This window comes from Arachis ipaensis, chromosome B4, assembly GCF_059453495.1.
Source record: "Arachis ipaensis isolate K30076 ecotype BB chromosome B4, ASM5945349v1, whole genome shotgun sequence".
In the NCBI taxonomy this organism is placed as follows: domain Eukaryota; kingdom Viridiplantae; phylum Streptophyta; class Magnoliopsida; order Fabales; family Fabaceae; genus Arachis; species Arachis ipaensis.
The window spans coordinates 6,747,166-6,770,668 of NC_142439.1; the positions used below are offsets into that span (position 1 = coordinate 6,747,166).

The 23,503-nt window shown below is 28.9% G+C and overlaps 2 protein-coding genes across 2 annotated transcripts; both read right to left on the reverse strand.

Annotated features, from left to right (window-relative positions):
• Positions 1–1,504: 1,504 nt before the first annotated feature.
• LOC107637542 (homeobox protein SBH1-like) lies at positions 1,505–6,302 on the reverse strand. The gene is made up of 4 exons (XM_016340949.3): positions 5,339–6,302; positions 4,871–5,129; positions 1,953–2,197; positions 1,505–1,858 (listed from the first exon to the last, which is right to left on the reverse strand). The coding sequence occupies exons 1-4, from the start codon at positions 5,789–5,791 to the stop codon at positions 1,655–1,657; spliced, it is 1,161 nt and encodes a 386-aa protein (XP_016196435.1). The 5' UTR covers positions 5,792–6,302; the 3' UTR covers positions 1,505–1,654.
• A 14,004-nt stretch (positions 6,303–20,306) lies between these two features.
• On the reverse strand, positions 20,307–22,998 carry LOC107638654 (plant UBX domain-containing protein 4). Its single transcript, XM_016342011.3, has 4 exons — positions 22,677–22,998; positions 21,507–21,795; positions 21,133–21,228; positions 20,307–20,933 (listed from the first exon to the last, which is right to left on the reverse strand). The coding sequence occupies exons 1-4, from the start codon at positions 22,820–22,822 to the stop codon at positions 20,553–20,555; spliced, it is 912 nt and encodes a 303-aa protein (XP_016197497.1). The 5' UTR covers positions 22,823–22,998; the 3' UTR covers positions 20,307–20,552.
• Positions 22,999–23,503: the final 505 nt, after the last annotated feature.

The following is a 23,503-nucleotide window of genomic DNA, read 5'->3' on the forward strand; positions in this document are numbered from 1 at the left end:
AATAAAAGTGAGTCAATGCAAGCATGGTGGAGCTTTGGTGAAGAAGATTTTTGCCTCTTGAAGGACATTGAGGATAGGTGCCATATTTGAAGCCATCTGAAAATTTTCCCTGTGCTCATTGTTGTTACCATCTCACACATATTTTGAAGAAGCTGAGGTGCTCCAGAAAATTCTCTTTTCAACATTATTGCTTGGCCTTAAGGTTTTTTAAGTTATGACTATGTGATATGAGTTTGGTGATTAAAAACTTCAAAATAGGATGCTGCCATATAATTTCATGCATTTTAATGTAATAATAAATACCAATAATATATATTTTAAAAAAAAATATAAATAGGTCCTGGACCTTTTAATTTACGAATATTTAAGTCCTAAAAAATTTTAAAATATATTTAAGTCCTTGACTTTTTTAAAATCTAAACATATCAATCCCTCATGTTCACTTGGAGCTACCAGACCCAATTAAAAAAAATCAAACATTAACTTCCATTGTACTGACCTGGTTAATATGGATATACACTATACACACGTAAGTCAATTTTTAAAATGAAACAAATTAAACCCAGAAATCGATATGTCCAGATTTTAAAGAGGTCAGAGACTTAAATATTCACAAACTAAAAAGTGAGATTGATTTGCCCTTTTCTCTATATTTTATTTAGTATCTCTTGCCTTTAGAGTTTAGACAATGTAAGGTTCTTGAGCATTATTACAAAAACACAAATGTTAGCTAATTATTCTCTTATATTTATTTTGTATTTAAACGTTTGGTGAGTTTTAAAAAAGATATTTTTTAAATGATCTTTTTTTTTAATTTTAAAAAAATAAAAATAATTTTATATTTAAACATTTTATGTATGATTTTTTTTATTTATTAAATTATATTTAGATATATATACATATATATATATATTTATTTATTCATTTATTTATTATGTAAATAATATTTTTTAAGTATTTTTTTAAAATAAAAAATTTAACTTATAGAAAATGATATTTTTAATTTTTCTAATACTTTTATTTTTTACTATTAAAAATTTATCAAACAAACTAAAAATAAAAAATATTATCTTTTTCCAACTTAATAACACCTTAACAAACTCTAACCATAACTACATTTCTATTTTTTTTTTCCTACTAAAATAGAAGTCCCATTTTGGAATTAACATAAACAACTAGAGAGTTATTTTTTCTTCTGTTGTTCCTCACTCAAAATTGGTTTTATGGGATTTGGCAAGAGTAATCAGCAATCAATAGCTTTATTTATTATTTTCTTATTATTTTATTGAAACTTTATATATTCATAAATCAACTTTATAAATAGTATCATCATTCATCACAAGTTTGTTGACATTCACTAGACCCGACCTCACATAAAGGACCATCCAAAAACCAGGCAGCAGCATAGAGAACTGCAAATTATATACTGTATTTATAAATCTTAATCATAACTTAGAATAATGCTTAATCTCTAGCTACTACTTACACACAAATAATAACAATAATAATAATACAGGATAAGTATAAATAATTAAGGTCTTAATTAAGTGATCACACAATAAGCTTATGACTGCTTTGCAATTAATAATTAATTAATTAATTAGACATATATAATTAAGCAAGGTGATGATTATGGAGATAATTATATATGTTTCTAGAGCATTGTGTTGGGGAGATCCATGGAAAATGGATTGGCAAGAACATTATCCATGTAATAATGTGGATGGGTTGGATCCACCACCACAAATTGCATGTCCTCAGAAGGCTTCCAGTGGCGTTTCCTCTGATTAATAAACCAATTGTTAATTTGCTTCTGATCCAAACCAGTGGATTCTGCTAGAGCCAGCTTCTGTGATTCCTACACAATTCCACAATAATGTGTTATTGATAATAATTATTTTGCATGCATGCAAGATGCTTAATTATTCTTACAAGGAAATAATGATACATACAGAAGGGTAAGGCCATTTGTAATGTCTGCTCCACCATTCAAGTAATTGTTGCCTTGCTTCTTTCGGAAGCTTCCCTTTCTTCCTCTTCTTCATGAACTCCTGCTTCAGACTTCCCAAGTAGCCGCTGTACTTTCTAAGAAGCTGACCCTTCAATTCCCTGTCTTCTGCCTGAGGATCTATCAAGCTTTGTAGATCTACATCTTCTTCTGATGATCCATTATTCCCATCATTTGCCTCCTTGCTACCTGAACCATTCAATTATGTTATAACCACTACATATGTTTCATGCATCAGTTTAATAATTACTATATAACTATTAATTAACTAGTTTCTTAGCCACCCATTATTTGAAAAATCATATAATATAAAGTACTTATTTATTGTATATTTTCTCATGTCTGAGTCTTTTTCTTTCCTCTAAAAGACTTCTGTCCCATATTTGTGTCCCACACTTTGTATTTTTCATTTTTCACAATTTTGTAACAACATCATATCATATATTCAACATTACACATGATTCTTCCCAAAATCAAACATGTGAAAATTTACCCATGATAAAGGAAGGAGACACATGGGACAGAACAATTGTTTTCCCTCAACAAAGCACAGTTCAACTATAGCAAATTAGACACTTTTAATAATGGTTAAACTTAAATGAAGTCAACTCTTCAATCAATGTAGAAAAGTACATATAACCAACCAAATTCAGACAGAATATGCAAGGTACAAAAATCATAGGACAATAAATAAAAAAAAGTAACACATTGTTCACTTTCTTTTTCTCCAATACAAAAAAAATGAAAATAAGGCAATGAATGAGTGTAGTAGCTGCCTTTAAAGCCATATAAGTGCCACCATTATTTCAAATAGCAGCATACATTTTATATATCAAGCCACAGAAGAATCATGAATGGGATAAATTTTAAAGAACTTAAGTGATTGATTTTATAAATACAAAGGATGAAGATAAGTACAGAACACAATGATTAGGAAATAATTGATTCAACAAAATGGAAGGTATATAACTTCAAATTAATGCATAGGTTAAAGAGCCTGGAGACCAATATGGCCAAAGAAACATTTGAAAATAGAAACTCATTTTTCAAGAAGCACAGTGGCCCTAAACCGTACACCCTGAGATAATGTGATTAACTTAGTCTATTTTTTCAAAATAAGATATGAAGGGCTACTCTATTATCACAAATGAGCCCTAATAAAAACATATAAAATTTCTATTTCTATATACTAACAAAAACTGACCTGTTCTTTAGTCTACCCAATTACATTAGTAGGTCAGAGATAGGAAGAAAAATGCAAGCTTTTTGTTTTTCCTCTATGTATTTAGTCTCAAGACATTGACTAAAAACAACCAAAGAAAGCAGGTAATTAACCATGGAAGATGAAACAATTGAAATCATAAACCAGAAAAGCATGCAGCTAAAGTAGTAAGTAAGAAAACACTGTTGGTTGCTCTCCTAAAATAGAATCTTTCAGGCTTTACAAGAAAGACACTATGTACTTATTTTGGCCCATCACAGTTAGAAGCTTGATGAGAAAACATTGATTCAGCAAAAAGCTTGGTCTTGTTGACATATACAAGCCAGCATATATGCTATAAACAAGCTCCTACTTATTTTTCTTCATAGTAATACTCATCAACATTATAGCAGCAAAGTTTGACTAGTATTAATGGTTGTCACATTCAATTGTATATTCTCAACCAGCCATGAACACTGTTTAGATTTGACAGTGTGTGCAAATAATTAAATCACTATCATATATAACATCATGAACATGTACACTAAACAAGCATGAGAATATGTATCTGCACCCGCAGACACAAATATACGCAGAATATATAGTTATTTCAATACCTATAGTAGTCACACTAGTTGAGAAATCATACGCATACATAACACTACACAAATATATTCTAATCACATAAATAAAGTTGATGCATGACCTTTGAAAAATAAATAAAATTAAAATTCTTAATCTATCATTATTAAGACAAAAAAAAAGTGATATCATATCATCTACATGACATTTATAAAGTGATGTGTTTTGATTGAGTGAAATCAAAATGATGTAGTAGTCCCCTTATATATTTTTTGGTAAAATTGGTTCATCCTCAAAACATTTCATGCAAAAATTGTAAATGTTTAAATTCATCACTGTTACAACTCATTATGTGTGCCCTTTTTGTTTAGTGTAAAACCTTGCTATTACCAATTTTCAGAAGAAACAAGAAACCCTAATCCCTAGGTTATATATTTAGTTCAAAAAACCCTAAATTCACGGACTAGTTGCCTGTTCATCCTCACACACATGAAATCATCATTAAGTATATAGAAGAATATAGAATCTTTCACAATTCTAATAAAGATGCAAAACCAGCAAAACTGAACGTCTCTGCACACATCAAATGGGGAAAATACATAGAAAAATAAAACACTTATATTTCCCAAAAACCATTTATCTGAAAACATGTCAATTCATGCACACAGGAATAGGAATACGAAGAAGAATTAGCAAAGATACAAACAAAAGTTCATTCAATGCACTAACACCGAGAACAAAGAGAATCACACACACACACATACATCATAGAGAATAAAACACGTTTCGAGCAAAGGCACCTTTTGCTTAGTAGTGATATTTGAAACTCTTGAACAAAGATAAAAGGGTAAGCAAATTAAAACAACTACATCATTTTTCAGAAGGATAACGTCACCAAAACGTTAAACCAAAAAGATCATAATTAAAGCTGAAAAAGTAAAGTAAAAGTAGACGCTTCAATCCACTTTAGATTAATCAAGAACATGCATGCATGAATTTGAAAATTATGGAAGACTAATAATATAGCATTTTAATAAATCTGAAAAATAAAAGTGTTAAGAAATAGTAGGACTCATCACCAAGATCTCTAGAAGAAGAAGAGATGGTGAGATTCTTGAACTGAGACTCCATCCTTTGAAGGAAGATCATGGCTTCCTTCAAGGGTTTTGAAAGTTCTTGCTCGTACTTTGTGAGCATCTCACAGTAAGCTTCCATGAACTGATCCAGAGATGGATCTTCACCTAGGCAAGAAGCTGATGTGTCTCCTGCAGCTGCCATTGACATGGCAGATGCACATGCTGCTTCTAACCTTGCCACCACTTCAGGTGGTGCTCCAACCTGCAACAAAGAGAAAATAAACCTCTCAAATAGGGTTCTGAGTTTATGATTTGTAAGATACAGTAATCTCAAGATCCGAACTTTGTGATGAAAAAGGTGTGTGGAGAAATTAATTAGGCATGGTTTTGAAGGGGTGTGATGATGATGAGTCCAAAATATTTTTGTCTGTTTTGAGATAGAATACAACAAGTTGAGTCAAACTTGCTGACCTTTTGACAATTGATGTAAGCTGCCAAGAGGCGGTGATAGTGAGGATGGGCCATGATCTTTGCCTTGACAGCAGAAGAAGGAGAAGAGGAAGAAGAGCTTCCATTGTTGTCCATGAAATAATACCCTAATCCAGTAGTAGTAGTAGTAGTAGTAGTAGTATTGTTTTCAAGCATGAAAGAAGTGTTGGTATTATTATTGTTGGTGTTGGAAGTAGGCATGGGAAGGAAGAGGTTTGCAATGTTATTAGAAGTAGAAGTATGATTTTGATGAGGAATAAGATTATTATTTGTTGGATGATGGGAATTAGTGACTAAAGGCATCATCATCATTGGAGATAGGCCACTACCACTAACACTGTTATTGTTATTATTACTACTACTGTTGTTGTTTTCTCCAAAAGCCATGAAACAATTAGAAGGGCCACCATTAGAGCTACCACCCTCAGCTTCCATAGCTGGATGGATATGATGTTGGGAGGGGTCTCCCGGGTTTTATGGTAAAAGAATGAGGCTGCTTTTTCCACAGAAACAATCCTAAACACACAACAACAGTAGTGTCTACAGTGATAGTTGTTGCTCTCAGTCTCAGTACAGTAACAAAGCCTGCAGAGATTTCCTTTGGAAAATGGGTGTGTGTGTGTGTGTGTTGGTAGGATTAACTCACTCACGCAGGTAGTTGCAGCTGCTCATAAAGATGGAGGGAGAGAGGGTTGAGAAGAGGGGGAGGGGGGGTTTGATTTACCTTCCCAATGAAAACTCTTCTCCTCTCTTTTCTTCTCTATACTGCCACTGATACACTGCTGTTTCTGCCATACAAACAATAGCAGTAGAAAGAGAAAGAGAGAAAGAAAGAACGATCAAATCGAGGATGAAGAGGAAACGAAAACAAGTTACCTACACTACTGAATGAAGAGAAAGATAGGTTTTATTATGGGGCACGGAATCAATTACCTTCTCTCTCTCTTTTATGCCAATCTCTCCACTCATTTAATTAATATTCTTTCACCACTTCCTTTTCCTCTTCTTGCTCCCCACTCTCAAATCAATCCACTAATTAAACTATTAATTTCACAACTCATCTTTCACTTAATTAAGCTGCATACATAAATATTCAAGTGGCAGCAGGTTCTTGTGTGTGTTTTTTTTAATTAATTAAATATTATTCTTGACTTGAAGTAATATATAAGTAAATGTTATCCTATCCTCTCTAAAGTAACATGTAAGTTACTTTTTCTGATGTGTCATATTTGAATTAAGTATTTATTTTTATCGTCGTCGTTGTGCTTCCTAAGTATCATCGTCTTATTGGGTGTTTCATTTTCTTCTTCTGTCAGGCCGTCACCGTCTTCCAAAATATTATTAACTCTCATAAGATTAAACTAACTCAGGTTAAAATAAACATCCAATTAAAATATGACATATTAAAAAAATAATTTACATATTACTTTAGAGAGAGTAAGATAACATTCACCGTATAATTAATAATGTTTAGCATGCAAATAAAAAGGCGCGCGAGTCTACGAGAAATAATTAAAGCTGGTAAAGTATGTGGGACAGTGGGAATGTGTGTATAGGAGCATAGGTTTGTTGCAAATTATATATGTGAGGATCCATAATAATAAGTAGCGTAGGTAGCATCACTAGTTCCCGTAAAAATACCGTAGTGAAAACTGAAAGCAATTCCATATTGTCGCTTCACATTGTCCCCCCCTTCCCATCACTTACCCCTATACTTTATCAATGCTTATTATTAATTAATAACCACTTCTAATAAATCTAAAATATTATTATGTACTTGACTTGACTTGCTACATAGATATTATTAATAATCAGTTAATAATGATGAGATTATTGAGATCAGCAGGGTCGTAGTAGACTGGTAGGTGTCTAGGAATCTCTTCAGAATTGATCTATCTATCTATGTATCTATGTTGCCGTTAATCAAATGAAAGACTGCATCATCAGCCTGCTCATCAATTTTATTTTATTTTTATCTGTCTATCCATCTATCTATTTTTGCATCTTTATTCTTATTGCTCCCACGCTTCAAATCTCCACACAAATACTTTACATCTTCTCACTTCAACTACAATATTTTCGCTTCCCTCGTTTAAAAAAAAAAAAAAAAAAAAAACATTTCATACGTACACTAGTATCTAATATTATAATGTTATAATAGTTTAAAGAGAAACTCTCGAGTTTATGGCCAATAACTTTTAGTATTTTTAGTTATTATTTGAATAATAATATAAATATTATATTATTTTTAATAAATAAATTTTATTAATTTATATATATAAATTTTTAAAAAATATAAATATAAATTATATTAATTTATGAATATAAAAGTCTGATAAATATAAATATAAATTATATATTTTTTTGTATAAAATTTTTGTAAATATAAATATAAATTATTGTTAGTTAAATACTAACAAAAATTAATAATATTTGTTGGTCATATAGTATTGATGTAATTTAAATATGCATTTCAACTTTTACTTGGCATTGTTCTTAGAAGTGTAAACTCTCTTGTTGGTTCTTTAATAAATTGTTGTGAAAAACAAAACTGACACAATAAAATTTAATATTTTTGTAAACTCTCTTGTTGGTTCTTTAATATATATAGTAGTGACGTCCAATCAAATGAAAAATAAATTACTTTTTATTATATTTAAATAATGATAAATTATTTTTAACCTTTTTAAAAAAAGATAATTTTATATCTAATTTATCAGTTTTGTTTTATTAAAGACTAATTTGTTTAAAATGAAAATCAACAAGAGAGAACCGTGTGAAATATATATCCAAAATTTATTATTAAAGTATATGTTATATTATCTCAAAATAATACTATCAGAAAATTATAAAATATTTCAATAGAGAAAATACAATAAATATTTTATATAATTGTCATAAAAAAAAGTAAAATAGATTTTGATTGGTAAGTCTAGGGTGGAAACGACAACGGATTTGGTGGAGAAAAAAATTGGTTAATTTGAAGATAGTAATTATGATCTGGTGGACTTTGTATGACAGCATCTCAACCTCAGGCCACCCTAATGGGCGGTGGCAACCTGTCAAAGACAAACCATCCCATCATATCCATCGGGTGCTCAAGCGTGCCATTAATTAATTATTAATTAATTAATAATTAATCAACATTTTCATTTCCATTCAAAATCGAAATCAATATGGGATTCTGCTGTTATGGAACACTTACGACATCTTCCGTACGTCAAGGCTTTAAATTTTGTTTTATCAAAGAAATTGCAAATCATGAGAGATCAGGTTGCGTTCCTCCTATTGCACCCACAACCACAAGTGATGACACATTTGCCGGATAAATTACCAGTAATTCAAAGTACATTTGGTAAAAAATTTCGATGTCGTCTACAAAATCATGTCTAAAAGATTTAAAAATTTTTGTATTTAATTTTTGAATTTTTATGATAATATTAGAATAAATATTTAAAAGATACATAAATAAATTTAGAATAAAATTTTATCTTTAAATTTTTTATTTTTTAAAAAAATAGTAATTCACAGTTAAATAATTGTTTAAAAAAATCACTTGATATAAAATTATCAAATTTTATAAAAAGTCTTATTTTTTTAATAATAATCGTAAAAAATTATATTCAAATTTGATCTCTAATGTATTTATTTAGTATTTAATGAGAAATACTACAAGAATAATAAATATTATCATTTTTTATTAGTAATTAGCTAACAATAATTTATATTTATATTTACAAGAATTTATATACAAGAAGCATAGTTTGTATTTATATTTACTAAAATTTACATACATGAATCAATACAATTTGTACTCATATTTTTCAGAATTTACACACATAAATTAATAAAATTTATTTATTAAAAACAATTTAATATTTATATTGATCAAATAATAAAAAATATTAAAAATTATTGGCTCTTAAAATTTTTCATATTTTAATATCTACATTTATTTAAATAGACAAGTAAACTGAACACTAAATCAATCTAAATTAATTTCAATAAGCAACTTCTTTAATCAGACATTGTTGCTCCTTTTTTAATTTTATTTTGCTAAATGATTGTTACATATATTACGATAATTTAACTTTTGTGTAATGATATCATAAAAGAGTTTTATACGAAATCATTTAATTGTATGTTTTTGTATCAATAAAAAATAATTAATTTTTATATTTATTAAAAGTTATTTATATACATAATTAAATTAGATGCTTTTGTAAATTGTTTTACTAAATATTAAAATTAAACTCATATATTTATATAGACAAATTACGTTTATAATAAATAACAATTTTGATAAATGAACCCAAGTGCTTATCAATTTAACCAATCACATGTTGGTTCTCAAAAATGAGCAAAACATGAAGAAACATTGGATCAATGAAAATTAAAAATAGTAACCCAAAATTCCAAAAATAACCTTCGGATGAAATTAATTTAAATCAGTGACATGTATAAACAATAAGCATGAGAATGAGACTAGACTTACCAAATATTGAACATTATTATATATATATTATTAATTTAGGTACAAAAGGTAATATAACATTAATTTGTATAACAAAAATATCATGTGTATTAAAAATCAATTATTAAATCGATTATTATATATTTATGTATAAATATATATAATATTAATTATTTTTAATATATATTTTAAATTTTAACATATATTCTATAAGAATGAATAATTTAATAATTAATATTTTTGTATAAATCTAATATAATTGTTTATAGAATAGATCACACAAACAAAACTATGTCACACTGGAGGAACTCCGATCCATGCATCTTGTCAATTTGCTAATACTACCATTATATTAAACTTATACAGGAAACTCATTTTCTTTTTGGTGCCAGAATTAAGGAATCTCTTTGATGTTGATGTCAATTATATATACACGCAAGAAAATAAATGATTATCAGAAGAAGTAATGTAGATTTGAACATATCCCATTTTCCCATTTCTTTTTCGGGTCGAAATCCATATTCCTATAAGAACAAAAAATTAAATGTTTATAAGTACGAAAAGCAATTTGAAGACAAAAATTAAGGATTAAGATGTTAAAGTAGAGATGTGAATTGAGAATTTTATAATATATTAAAAAGAAAAATGAAATATGTGTTGTTCTATATATAAATGTCCATTTTTGGGTAGGTTTATATATGGAATATATGTTCCTTTCAGCGGTATAAAATGAGTGAAAGAGCAGTTGTTTCTTTATCATAAGATATCCCCTGAAAGCTCCACTTTTCCTCCATAATTGAGCTTCTCAGTTCTGATTTTATCAGCACCTGATAATGACACGGGAAACTTAAGAAAGGACCTATGAGTTATTGCGCACACACATTGCGTCAAGGACTAATAAATCATTTCCAACTATAGCACTACACCACTATACTCCAAAATCCATTCACAAAACGTTATTCCTTCCCCAACTTCAACTCTCTTCAAAGGGTTTTAGTTAAAGGTGGAAACTGGTACGGCCAATTTTACGTGAAATTGATAACTGAGAGTCATTAGATAAAAGTTTAGTCAAATATTCAAATTATTTAAGGCTCTCAGCTATCAACTTCACGTGAAGTTGACTGCACGTGAGTTTTCACCTTTAGTTAATATGTTTGTATTTTTTAGATATATTCAAGTTATCAAATAAAAAAATTTATAAGAGTATAAAAATTTAATCTTTTAACGTATTTGTTATGTATTTATTTTTTTTAAATATATTAATAATAATTTTAAAACGCATGTTAATTAAATCCATATAATTAATATCATCCCATTTATTTGCATTGAGATATCGGATGTCTGCCTTTTACCAGGCAAACAACTTTATAAGACCAATTAATATCATCCCATATAATTAATATTATTTAAAAAAAATCTCATTAAAATTAACTGAATTTGATTAAAGTTAGCCAAATTTTCTTAATAGAAAAATTTGGATGTGAATTGAATTCCAAAATCCAAATCTCCAACAGCATACTCTTCATAACTTTGTTTGCGGTAGAGAGAGAAAGAGAGAGAGAGAAAAGCAATAGAAGAGTGTGTGAATGGTGAAGGGTAGATAGTAGAGACAAAAGGGGGTAGTAAGTAGTAACAGTTTGGCCGCCACTTAAATGAAGTTATCAATTTGTGTCTTTGGCTGAAGTGGCACATACATCTAGCTAACACGCGTGCAACATAATCAGCAAGCAAAATCTTAATTTCCCCCTTAATCTCTTTTAATTTTATTCTAATCGACTAATCTTATTTTATGAATTAGAGTCATTTTGGATTGTTTTTAAAAAAAAAATTATTTTTTATTTTTTTTAAATAAATAAACAAAAATTATTTTATATTTAAATAAATTTTAAAAAAATTTAAATATTAAAAACGTCTTCATTTTTAATTTTTAAAAAATAAAATATAGTTCACTTTTAAAAAAAAAAATATTTTTTAATAAAAATATTTTTTATTTAAATAAATCAATTAAAATCAACACTTAAACTTGATTTATAATTTTTTTTAAAAAATAAATTATAAAAATTAGTTTTTAAATTATGATTTTTTTAAAAGTTTTAATATTTATATTTGATAAATTAAATAAAAATAATTTTTAATAAGTACAAACAATAATAAATATATTTTGTAAAATAATTTTAAAATTTAAAATATTATAATAAACGATAATATAAGAATTAAACTTGAATATTAATTAATATATGAAGTTATATTAGTAAAATTATATTTAAAATTTCACTTTATATGTTTTAAAAATTATTCTTATTTTTTGAAAATTACAAATATAAATATGTAATTTTTTTATTTATTAAATACAAAATAAAAAATTTGTGATTTTAAAAAACACAAACACATTTTTGAAATATTTTACGAAGTCAGGTCTTGTACTATTCTAAATTAGATTGTGGGCCTCATTTTAAATGGTCCAAATTTATAAATATCAATAAATGATATTTAGACTATTTTTTATGTTAGTAAAATTATTTAATCTTTTAATAATAAAAATAGATTGACTAAAAAATTAGCTCTGATTTGTATATCTAAATTGAAATAAATTAAAATAAATCATATAAAGAAGAAAAAGTTAATTTAATCAGGCTATTAATTAGAACAAAAAGAATTAGATAATTATCTATTAATTATTTATATTTGTAGTTAAATTAAATGTTAATTTAGTGTTAAAAATTATAATTTTAGTAATTATCAAAATATTTGTGTTTAATAAAAATTAAGAGTCTAATGTAAAGTCTAACACGTTATTTTAAGGTATTATTTCATTTCAAATACACTATTATAATTATAATTTCTAAATCAAATGACCTAATGTGTTTCTTTTTTCTTCATAATTAACAAAAGTAGTTAAAAATAAGTGAATATAATTTGTTTATAAAACTGACCCAACCAAGTTTAATTAATTTACGGTATAATTAATTAAATATGTTAGACCAATTATTTGTCTTTCAGTCAATAAGAGAGTAACTATGTCCACATCATATTTAATAACTTCATTGATCCTCCAGTTTTTGGTTCTGATCTTCACACACACATGAATTTACCTCTCGACGATCAATCCAATCAGTGGGTCCTAAATCTCCTGACAGATTTTTTTCGTACAGAATTGATCATGAATTCTCTCTTCATTTAAGAATCCACTTGATTTAACAACTGTGAAGTGAAGCCATGTATATAGCTTGCACAAAACAAATTTGTATAATTTAATAATAACCAACCACTTTGCTTTAAAGAATATACGATTTTTATTAATAATATATGAAACGAATATAGTGAATACAGCGTATGGGATATGAATAATTGAGGTCTTGATTCTATCTCAATGTATTTTTACATTTCTAGACAGACACATAATTGTATCCAACAAAAAAAAATTATAAATGAGTTTAAATCTTAATTTATTCTTAACATTTAAAATAGTTCATTTTTTATCTCAGAAGTTTTATTTTGTTTTATCTAATTTTTAATTAAAATTAAAATATTTTATTTTAAATTTAATTTTTTGTTATTATTATTTAATTATCTGTCTTTCTAAAATATAAAGCATAGTAAAAAAATTATTTAGAATAAAGTATAATTTTAAATAAAAAATTATAAAAACTAATTTTCAGTTAGTTAATATTAACTAATTTTTATAAACAAAATTAAATACTAAAGTAATTTACCACAGATGATAAAAGTCGTTAGCGTCACTAGTTAATACTAATTATTTTTTCCCCTTAACTTCACATAGCCAATTAAACAGTTATCCAATTTGGTGTGCTATACTATATACTATACGGAAGAATTTCAAATGTACCAGAAATATCGGTATTCCAATTATTTTAACCGTTGATCTGAATTATAAAATATATATAATATATATTAATTGAAATCAACGGTTAAAATAACTAGAACACTAGTATTTTTAGTACACTTGAAAATTTTCTTATACTATATGAAAAATAATGGTATACATTAAAACATATTTTTTTTTGTACCAGCGTATTTATTAGGCCGAAAGTCTAATAATTAATCTTTTGGGTACTGTAAAGATAAAGTGGACGACCCTCCCAAACAAACAAATTTCATTCTTATCTTTCAATTAATATTGAATTCGAAAGAGATGGTTAAAAAACACAGACCCTCATCTATTTGTGTCAACTTACGTTGATAAATTAAAACATATTTAATCCGATCAAACTATATATATATATCATTGAATGAAACTATAGATTAAAAACCAACAAAGCAATAGTTACTGTATGAATATTATAACAGTTATGATTTTTTAATTTAATGATAAATCTTTCATCTAAAAAAAATATATGAAAAAAGAAAAAGAAAAGAAAGTAATTGTCCCGCCATGTGTGTAGTAGTGTTGGGCACATGGGAAGTTAAAAGGGTATTGGTTGGTTAGGTGTTGATGTAGTTAGGGTTAGGGTTAGGGTTGGAAAAGGAGTTTGTACGCGAATCCGTCACAAGAGCGTAAGAAGAAAAAGCAACGCAAAGTTGAGACTTGAGAGACGTCACTGCTCATGGTGGGGTCACACAAACCCTAGCTACCATAGCCCTCTACCAAGCAACCTTTTTTCTTCTCTTTTTTTTTGTTAATTTTTTTTATCTGTTTCGTTCATTTTCGCTATTCTCTCACTTTAAGTCACGTCTATAGACAGTTGTATGATTGACATTAAGAAAAAGGAAAAAGAAATTATTTTCAATAAAATTAATTAATTACCGTAGAGAGTTGGATTTATTGCACCTAAACAAATAGTACCATGAATGAAATGAAGCGATCATAAGGATAAGAATGGTGTGGCAACTGGAAACAGTTACCAGATACGAATAATTTTAGGTTCGTTTTAATCTTGCATCAAATTATAGGAGAGACTCACTTTAATATCTAAAAATTGAAAACCAATAATTCAGTCTTAAGTTGTGTTGACGAGTCATATTAACTTGTTACTATACCTGCTATTACTATAGCATCATAGTTTATTAGTTTAGTTTTACTATATTAACTTGAGAAAGTAATGGATTAATGAGATTTAGGCCCAATTTGAAAAAATAACTTAATTAAATAGAAATAAATGAGTATATTAAAATAAATTTATAAATAAGTTATTTTGTATTTGGATTTTTAGTTTTAAAAGTGCTTATTTTATAAAAATGTAATAAAAAGTAATAGTATTATGAGAGAAGTCATTTTTTTTAACTTCTCTATAAGTTTCTAAATAACTTCTTAGAAATTAATACTACTACTTTTTATAAGTTAAAAGCTCAAAAAAATTATTTTTAAGCTTTTCAAACAGGTCCTTATTTGCCAATGAATTATTATTAGTATAAGACAAGATTTAAATTTCAATACTATGAATTAATTATTCAACCAATTCAATTAATTTACAAATTAATTATAACGTATGTTATTTTATATTGTAAAAGAATTTAAATAAGCTATCATATTACTTATAATTATACATAAGTATATATTAAAATTAGTTACTTAAATCAATTATCAATATAAAATATATATTAAGATATAAAATATTATATAAATAAATTAAACTATAAATATATTTATTTATAAATATATGATGACTAATTTTAATTGATGATTTTAATATATATATATAAAATAAGTTTTTTTATATAGAATATATTTTTTCACTGATGAGAATTGATCTTTTAAGAAATATAAATTTGTTAAAATGTCCAATTAGGTTTTATGTTAATACAACAACAATAAAATCTTAGTTCGTCCGGTAGTGTCAACTAAATATAGATTAAACAATGTTATTGAGTCTTATTATATATCATGTCTATAATAAAATTATTTATACGTAAATTTTCTTTATTTATTTCATATATGATTTTAATGGATAATTAGATTTTATGTTAATAATTAGAAAATCTTTATAATAGTTAGCATGGTGGCACATGTTAAAGTAACTGGCAATTTGTGCCAAAATTGAAAACGACATTTACTAATCCTTTTTGGGTAAATCAATCAATGATTATGACACAGTGTATAACTTATGAACAGCCAAAGATGGTAACAAACACTTTCATAAGAGGCTTAAAGGAGGCAAGCAGCTTTTCTACAAGTGTTGTTGGTGTTGTCATTCGAAAAAAAGATAGAGCTCTTAATTTAATATCAATGACAAATCTTAATTTGGTGTTATATTATTTGATTGATACTACTATCTATCCCAAAGTTCATCATGAGTATTTACTTTTTGTGCTAGAACATGAATTGACTTCTCCACATTGTAAGCTTATTATAGATTATTAAGGTGACAATATTTATATTCAAATCATAAACTATGTATATAAATAAAACTTGTTATTTGTGGCAAATGGGGTTGAGGAAAGGACCAATAACAAAATGAAAAGCGTCCTATTAAAGCATGTTGGGCTGCCATTCCAAGTAGGTGTGGGTCTATTCCTTCTTCACTTTTTCTTCTTTGTTGCATAATCTCTTAAGGAATATGGATTTATAGCCCACTCTATGCTTCCATTTTTATGATATTTTTCACTCTTGTGTCAAAAAGAGTAAAAGACATTAAGACAATAGTAATTGGACGTTAGGTACTCTCATTTTGAAGGTTTCTTAGGCATATTATATTCCATGTTAAAAATCCTACTTTTCTTTTAAGAATAAATTACCATTTGTACCCATGAAATATATAGACGCTGACAAATGTATCTATATAAGAATAAAACGACAATTGTAACCACGGAAGATGGCTTTCGTGTGCCAAAAGTACCCAGAAGTGGGTTATGTTAGGGTACTTGTGGCACACATAAACCATCTTCTATAGTTACAATTGTCGTTTTATTCTTATATGGATACATTTGTCAGCGTCTGTACCTTTCATGGATACAAATAGTAATTTATTCTTTCTTTTAATTCCACGTTAGTTATTATTAATAGGTCATCAAAATTCACAAAAATGGAGCATTATTATGAAATATGTGACCCCAAAGGAGCATTATTCAAACTCTAGAATGTAAAGGAAATATATATCACTTTTTGAAGTGACTAGTGATTAATTACATGACACATCTCACATCAAAATTTCTAAGCACTAGTTAACTAGTGACTAGTGCTTTTTTCTTTATGCTAATACATTTTTTGCTAAGGCTTTGAATGGTTTCCTCGTCATCATTTTAGAAGACAATTCAAGACGTTTGCCTAGTTAGCTAGTTTCCATGCATTCCTTTTCTCCCTCAATACATGCAACAAAGCTGCCAAAGTCAAAATTCATTATATTCTCTTTTCTTTTCATGTCATTTTGTTTTAGCATCACAATTATTATATTTGCTACATATATATATAGCCAAGGCTCAAATCCATGTTGATGCTTCGGACTGGAATTCAAGCCCTACCCATTCATTATGGAATAATGTCTAAGCCATGTTATTATTACTTTACCAATTTTATACCTAATAATTTTCCTATTAATCTTTTTATTTGAACCTAACGAAAATAAAAGGGCAAACTAACATTTTTAATCTTCAATGTATTAGTTGATGGTAAAAATTCATGTGAAGTCGACTTCACGTGAATTTGATAGTTGAGAATCGTTAGATGAAAATTGAGTCAAATCAGTCAAATCATTTAATGGCTCTTAATTATCAACTTCACGTGAAATCGACTGCACCTGAGTTTCCACTGTTGGTTGAGTGAAAAAATAATTCTTCAAAATATTAATACTTATATAGTTGTGGTAATCTCGTTTATATCCTTTGAAATATTAGGAATTTTAATGTGGTACACTGAAAGTAAAGAATGCATCAATAGGGTTTAGGGTTTAGGGCTTCTATGTTAAACAAATAATTAAAAAAAGGTGAATTAAAAAGTTGTAATAAGCTCAAAAAAAAAAAAAAAATCACGGATTATATATCCACCAAGAGAATTACTATTTATTATGAATTGAGTAAGTTTAATTCAATCACAAGCAATAATCTAATTAACAATTTGGAAGCCTAATACTATATTAAGAATTAAGTAGTTTCCAACTGAATCCTAAACTAACTTGTAAATTAAGAAAAGGGTCCTCTCCATATTCTTTTAAAGTTTATGATTATGGCCATAATCATAACGTGAAACCCTAAGATTACTAACTAACCACATGATTTTTGGATTAGAAGAGACACGTTTGATAGAAGAATATGTTAGCAAGGAGTGGTAGGGCCAATTATCTGTACACCACACAAGACATGGGAGTGAAGCCCCACATGTTAGTACCTTTCTTCCACTCAGCAATCTTTTAAGTTAATTTGGTTCAACTTAGGGAGTCACATATGGCACCTTATATTATAGTATAGTTGAAAATTTGGTCCGATATGTAATTCATGTTTTTCTTCACTCGTGTATCTTTGGCTCACAATTTTTCCAACACAAAGCAAATCTTTCTTTTCTCATTAGCATATTTAGCTTTCCAAATAGAGTGGCACTAGTAGCGTGCTTTTTGGGGTCTTTTCCTCAATATCTTTTCAGGTGCTAAGATAATGGTTATTAGATATTGTTCTGGGACACTTAGATTTGTTTGTTTAATTGAAAATCAATGTCAAGTTGAAGGATTAGGATTTTAATTAACCAATCTTACAAGATTTTAATAGTTTACTGTTTTATAATTACTTCCACATCGAATACCATTTGTTGTTGTACAGTTCGAACGTGAGTGTTTGTTTTTCTTCCCTCGTCTAATTCATGTCAAGTCATGCTGCCACGATTGGTGTTTTTGCTCTATGATTTCTGTAAAAAGTATTCTTTTTCGTCTTTAAAAAAAAAGAAAAAGAAAAAGAAAATTCTTCTAGTATATGGTTTAGTATTAAAAGTCATAGATTTTAGTTAATGATACCAAACATGTTAAAATAAGTTAAAGTTATAACATATTCTGCTTTTCTTTTTTTTTTCAGTGCTAAGCTTAAAGTATGATTTTTTTTTTCATTTGGTATATCAAATTATGTTTTCTATTGCATGCACTGGTAATAGGCTATAGTTGGGGTCCAAGAACTACAGATGGAAAGTGAGAAAGCCCATTTGTTGAGAAAAAAAACAAAGAAGAAAAGGTGACCTGAAAGGCAGATGCTGGCAAGTGGTAACTGGGAAAACTAATACAGAAAAAGAAATGCCTCCACATAAGACCATATATATGTATATATATATATATATATATATATATATATAATGACAAAAGAAAAAGGCCAAATATATATATGCAGCCAAAATAAAAAACTGTAAAAAACTAAAAATATATATATATATATATATATATATATATATATATATATATATGCAGTCGAGGCTTGGTAAATGGCAATATTACGTGCTTCAATGGGGAGCTACACATGGGTTCGAATCCTTAGTGAGGAATATAGAATCCATAACAGTGGGGTTGAATAGGTGTGTGATGCGTAAGATAAAAAAAAAAAGACCAAATATATCTTAGAAAAATTTTCAAGTGTACAGTTGTATCGGTGTTTCAATTATTTTTAATCGTTGATCTTAATTATAAAATATATATATAATATATATAATTAAGATCAACGGTTAAAAATCACTGATACACCGGTATGATGGTACACTTAAAAATCTTCCATATTAGCAGAAAAGTATGTATATATAAGACCAAAAGTTCATTAACATAGATCATGGGTTATTAATCGGCTTTAAATAATCTGCGTTAAAACTATTGTATAGCGCATATTTTTAGAGATAGCAATACCACCCGAATTCGCAGGTACCTACCCCGCCTCTACCCGCTCGAGGCGGGTAATTACCCGCCCTGCACCGGGGCGGGTTTTTAGTGGGGCAGATTCTTGGGCGGGGCGGGGTGGGGTTTAGGTAATACCCGCCCCGCTATATATATAATATATGTAAAATAATTAGTAAATGATTAATAATATTGTATCATATTTAAATTTTTACTTTAATTTATGTTATGTATGTGTTTATGTTGTATGTGATGATGCTTATATAAATTTTGAAATTTAATTTTATTTATTGAATTTTAATAATTATAGGGGCGGGTAGGAGCGGGACGGATACCCATAAAAACGGATTAGGGGTCAACGTTTTATTACCCGCGGATAGAAGCGGGACGGATTTTATGCAGATTGTTGTACGGCGGGGTGAGATCGGGTTTGTTGCCACCCTACATATTTTAGATGAACCTTTTCTGCTCAATTAAATCATTATCTAAATTAAAAATTAAAATATTGGAGAAATCCTTAGAGTGATTTCTCTACCGGTTACCTTAGGATAATATAGAGAAGAATGATTAGAACAACCAAGTTATTCCGAAAAGTTAACTTCAGTTTTATTTAGCAGCTTCAGCTCGAATGTCCCATAAAGCAAAATCACTACCTTTATGTTATTTTGCTTCTCATTGTTAATTGGGCATGCTTGCATAGCCTAAACAAAAAAATGTCTCAGGCAAGTTTTTACTTAAATGATATATAGCAGTAAGTAATGTGGCGTATAATCCTGCATTTCAAGTGTTTGTGCTATCAATGTCATTTGGACCGACGAGTACAATGACATATTATATCAACCATGACATCCTGCTCTAACAATAGAATTAGGTCCAAGGCTAATCCATTTGAGCAGCAAAATCATAATATCCCCTCTCCCTTTTTGCTTTTGTCAATAACCCTCAATAGAACTAGTTCACTTCATCGCAGCTGCTAGAATTTCTGGATGACAACTGAATTTGCAAGTCCGGCCTGCTCTATTGTCTGAGTTTCGTCAGCTAGAACCTTTGGGGGGAAACCCATCATTTGAAGTTGATAATTCCGCTGTCCCCCGGGTCTAGATGCATCGATGAAGCCACGGATGTCGCTGATCGTGTGATGGTAATTAAAATTTGATATTAAGCGGGTTCCATCAGCTAACCTAAGTTGTATTGAAGTTGATGGCAATGACTGATCGACTACCAGGCTGGCTGAAGAGGCTGGAGCAGCGTTGGAAGTTGTTGCTGCGACGGTTGCCTCAGGTGTGGCCGAAGTAGAGCTGCTTCCCAGAGTTCTTCCCGCCCCTTGAAATGGAACATAGTGCTTTTCTGGTTCCTGAAATGGTAAAATGCAATTCTCATTAAAATCTTGGACATACATGATTCATACAGATGTAATTATGCATCAAAACAGAATTGATTCCATTTCAAATGCAGAGCTTCAAAATCTCCCAAACTAATAAACGAGATGAACTAAATTCTTTCTAGTGTCGTAATAAATTGGAAAGAGACAGACAAGAGAACAGAAAACTCACAGGATACTTCTCGTTCCTCCTTATGAGGTTAACGTTAACTGATGACCTCCTATCAGCAGGTTCAAGCTCTCTTGGACACTCAGATTTCTTTATGCTCTGCATTCAAACAACAATTGATATAACTATGAAGAGTAATATCAGCACAATCATCTGTACAGGACACTCAGTACTGTCTACAAGCTACAAACACCTAGCAAATTATAATATGCAAAAAATAAACTTCGTTTTCAGCCATTTCGTTATTCCCTGGATTCAATGAAGGCTCAATTATCTACCAGAGGGCACTTCTCTTTGCTTGACATAAACAAGACCTCATAACTTCTAATATTTTTACCGTCCAATCCACTTAGGGAATCAAAAATTAAAATATTTACCTCTAAAAATGAGGCATTTTCAGGATCGTCCAAACTCCTCAAAGGTCCACCATTTACGGTGAAACCATTACTCCAAAAAACAATGTTGTGAACAACAGCCTCAGGAGGTTGCTGAGAAGCAGCTCGTACAGTTTCGCCTGAGAGTAACCTGCCAGTGCCAGTAAAGCTAGTTGACCTTGGAGGTTCCTGCAGTTGATCAAGAGGCCTTTCTACAGCTCCCAGTTGCCTTGCCTGATTGAAAATTGCATCCACATCATTTCCCTTCGTAGGATCCTGAACAAGCATTCCACTGAATATATAATTGTTAAATATTCAATAAGGTACAAAATCATAAAATCCATTGAAAATATATGCATTTATTTTGAAATCCTGTGCAAATCAGAGATGTCAGGTTGTCAACAAACTGTAAATGTACACCAAATTTAAAGCATGGAAAACATGACTAGATGCATTAATCCACAAAAGCATTCATCTTGACAAGCCCCAATACTCAGACACTTTTAATCAATGAGGTCAAAAGAGACTTCAGCTAGATGTAATTGAGGTTCTAGAACAGAAAACCATAGAAGTGAAGAAAGTGAGTTCTTTATATAGAATTACAGATATTCTTAATATCCATATTTCAGAGTCAAAATTAAGCTACACACAATCAGAAACTCTAAAGGCAACAATGATGCAAAATCATGAGAAGACAGAATTAACCATGCCAAGACTAATTGTAACCATGATACACATAAATCATGCTAGTTAAAATATTCCTAAACTCTAATCTGGTTCTTTAACTGCCAGTGTACCATTCTATTTCCGAAGTGAAATGATGTTGATAATGCTAAACATAGGAAACTTAACTTCCTGAAGATCAACTGCAAATAAGTGAAAGTACACACCCCTGAATAGAATGATGTTAACGGACCTTAAAGGAAACCATGATAATGTCAATCTCCTAGCAAATTACAATTCAGCCCAATGAAATGGGGTAATTAACCTATTCAACAAAGTCCCTTTCCATTTAAAACCTAATTGTGTCCCAATAGCCTTTCAAATACGTTATATCAAACTCTACAGCGTCAAACTGAATCCTTTACATTTCCCTCCAGCTCACAAACATTAAAATGGAATCAATGAAACATGAAATTCAAATAAAAAAGTTCCAATTTTGGGGGAGAGAACCTTTTCTCGCCGCCAGTGTAATACTCCTGAGGAGCATCGGGGTCGGCGTCAAAATCAGTGGAAGGGCGGTTCAGATCGGATAGGGTACGGATTCTGCCTGCTCCGCTACTGGACGCCTTCTTGTTGTTGTCACTACTCGACGCCATTAACAGCGACTCCCGCAACACCCAAAAAGAGAGAAGAGAGAGAGGTGTGTGCCTAAGGAGAAGTCTAGTTAGCAGTTGGCTTTGTTGGCACGTGGTTATATGCGATCACTCTCCCTTGGGCATGACGCATGAGGAAAATGTTTCACAAGTCAGAGCTATCCACATCTCATTCATCTAAGGATTTTTATTTTCAGTAAATAAATGAAATAAATTGATTATGTACTTACTTATTTTGTTGGTATATGATTCCAATCAATTTAAAAGATAAAATTAACATGATTTTTTTATTATATATGTATTGGTTTAATTTTATTTTTCATTTTTATTGAAGGATTATGATCTGTATTCATTGATTTGATTTTTTTAATTCAATTTTAGTTTGAATAAAATCTATTTATAGCTGATTCATATATAATTTAAATTATATTTTATCTAAATTTTAAACTTTAAAAATTTTAAATTGTTATTTTTTTAAAAGAAAATTTTAATTATTATTTTTTTAAAACTAAATAAATCAACTAATTTTAAATCATAATAGTTTAATATAATATAACCATAGAAACTAATTTTTTTTTACTTTTGAATTATGAAAAGTTACGGTACATATGTTTGACACTATTTTAAAGAAAAGCTTTTAACTTTTTGAAAAGTTAATTCACAACTTTTGAAGAAGTAGAATTA

What these genes read in the sequence shown, in the direction of transcription:
- LOC107637542 (XM_016340949.3), bottom strand. Translation starts at nt 5,791, where the DNA reads ATGGAAGCTGAGGGTGGTAGCTCTAATGGTGGCCCTTCTAATTGTTTC. An exon ending in TTCTTCTTCTAGAGATCTTG is followed by an intron (nt 2,198 to 4,870) that starts GTGATGAGTCCT and finishes TGAATGGTTCAG; the next exon opens with GTAGCAAGGAGGCAAATGAT. An exon ending in ACAAATGGCCTTACCCTTCT is followed by an intron (nt 1,859 to 1,952) that starts GTATGTATCATT and finishes GGAATTGTGTAG; the next exon opens with GAATCACAGAAGCTGGCTCT.
- LOC107638654 (XM_016342011.3), bottom strand. Translation starts at nt 22,822, where the DNA reads ATGGCGTCGAGTAGTGACAACAACAAGAAGGCGTCCAGTAGCGGAGCA. An exon ending in AAAATGCCTCATTTTTAGAG is followed by an intron (nt 21,229 to 21,506) that starts GTAAATATTTTA and finishes GTTTGAATGCAG; the next exon opens with AGCATAAAGAAATCTGAGTG. An exon ending in GGAGGAACGAGAAGTATCCT is followed by an intron (nt 20,934 to 21,132) that starts GTGAGTTTTCTG and finishes TTACCATTTCAG; the next exon opens with GAACCAGAAAAGCACTATGT.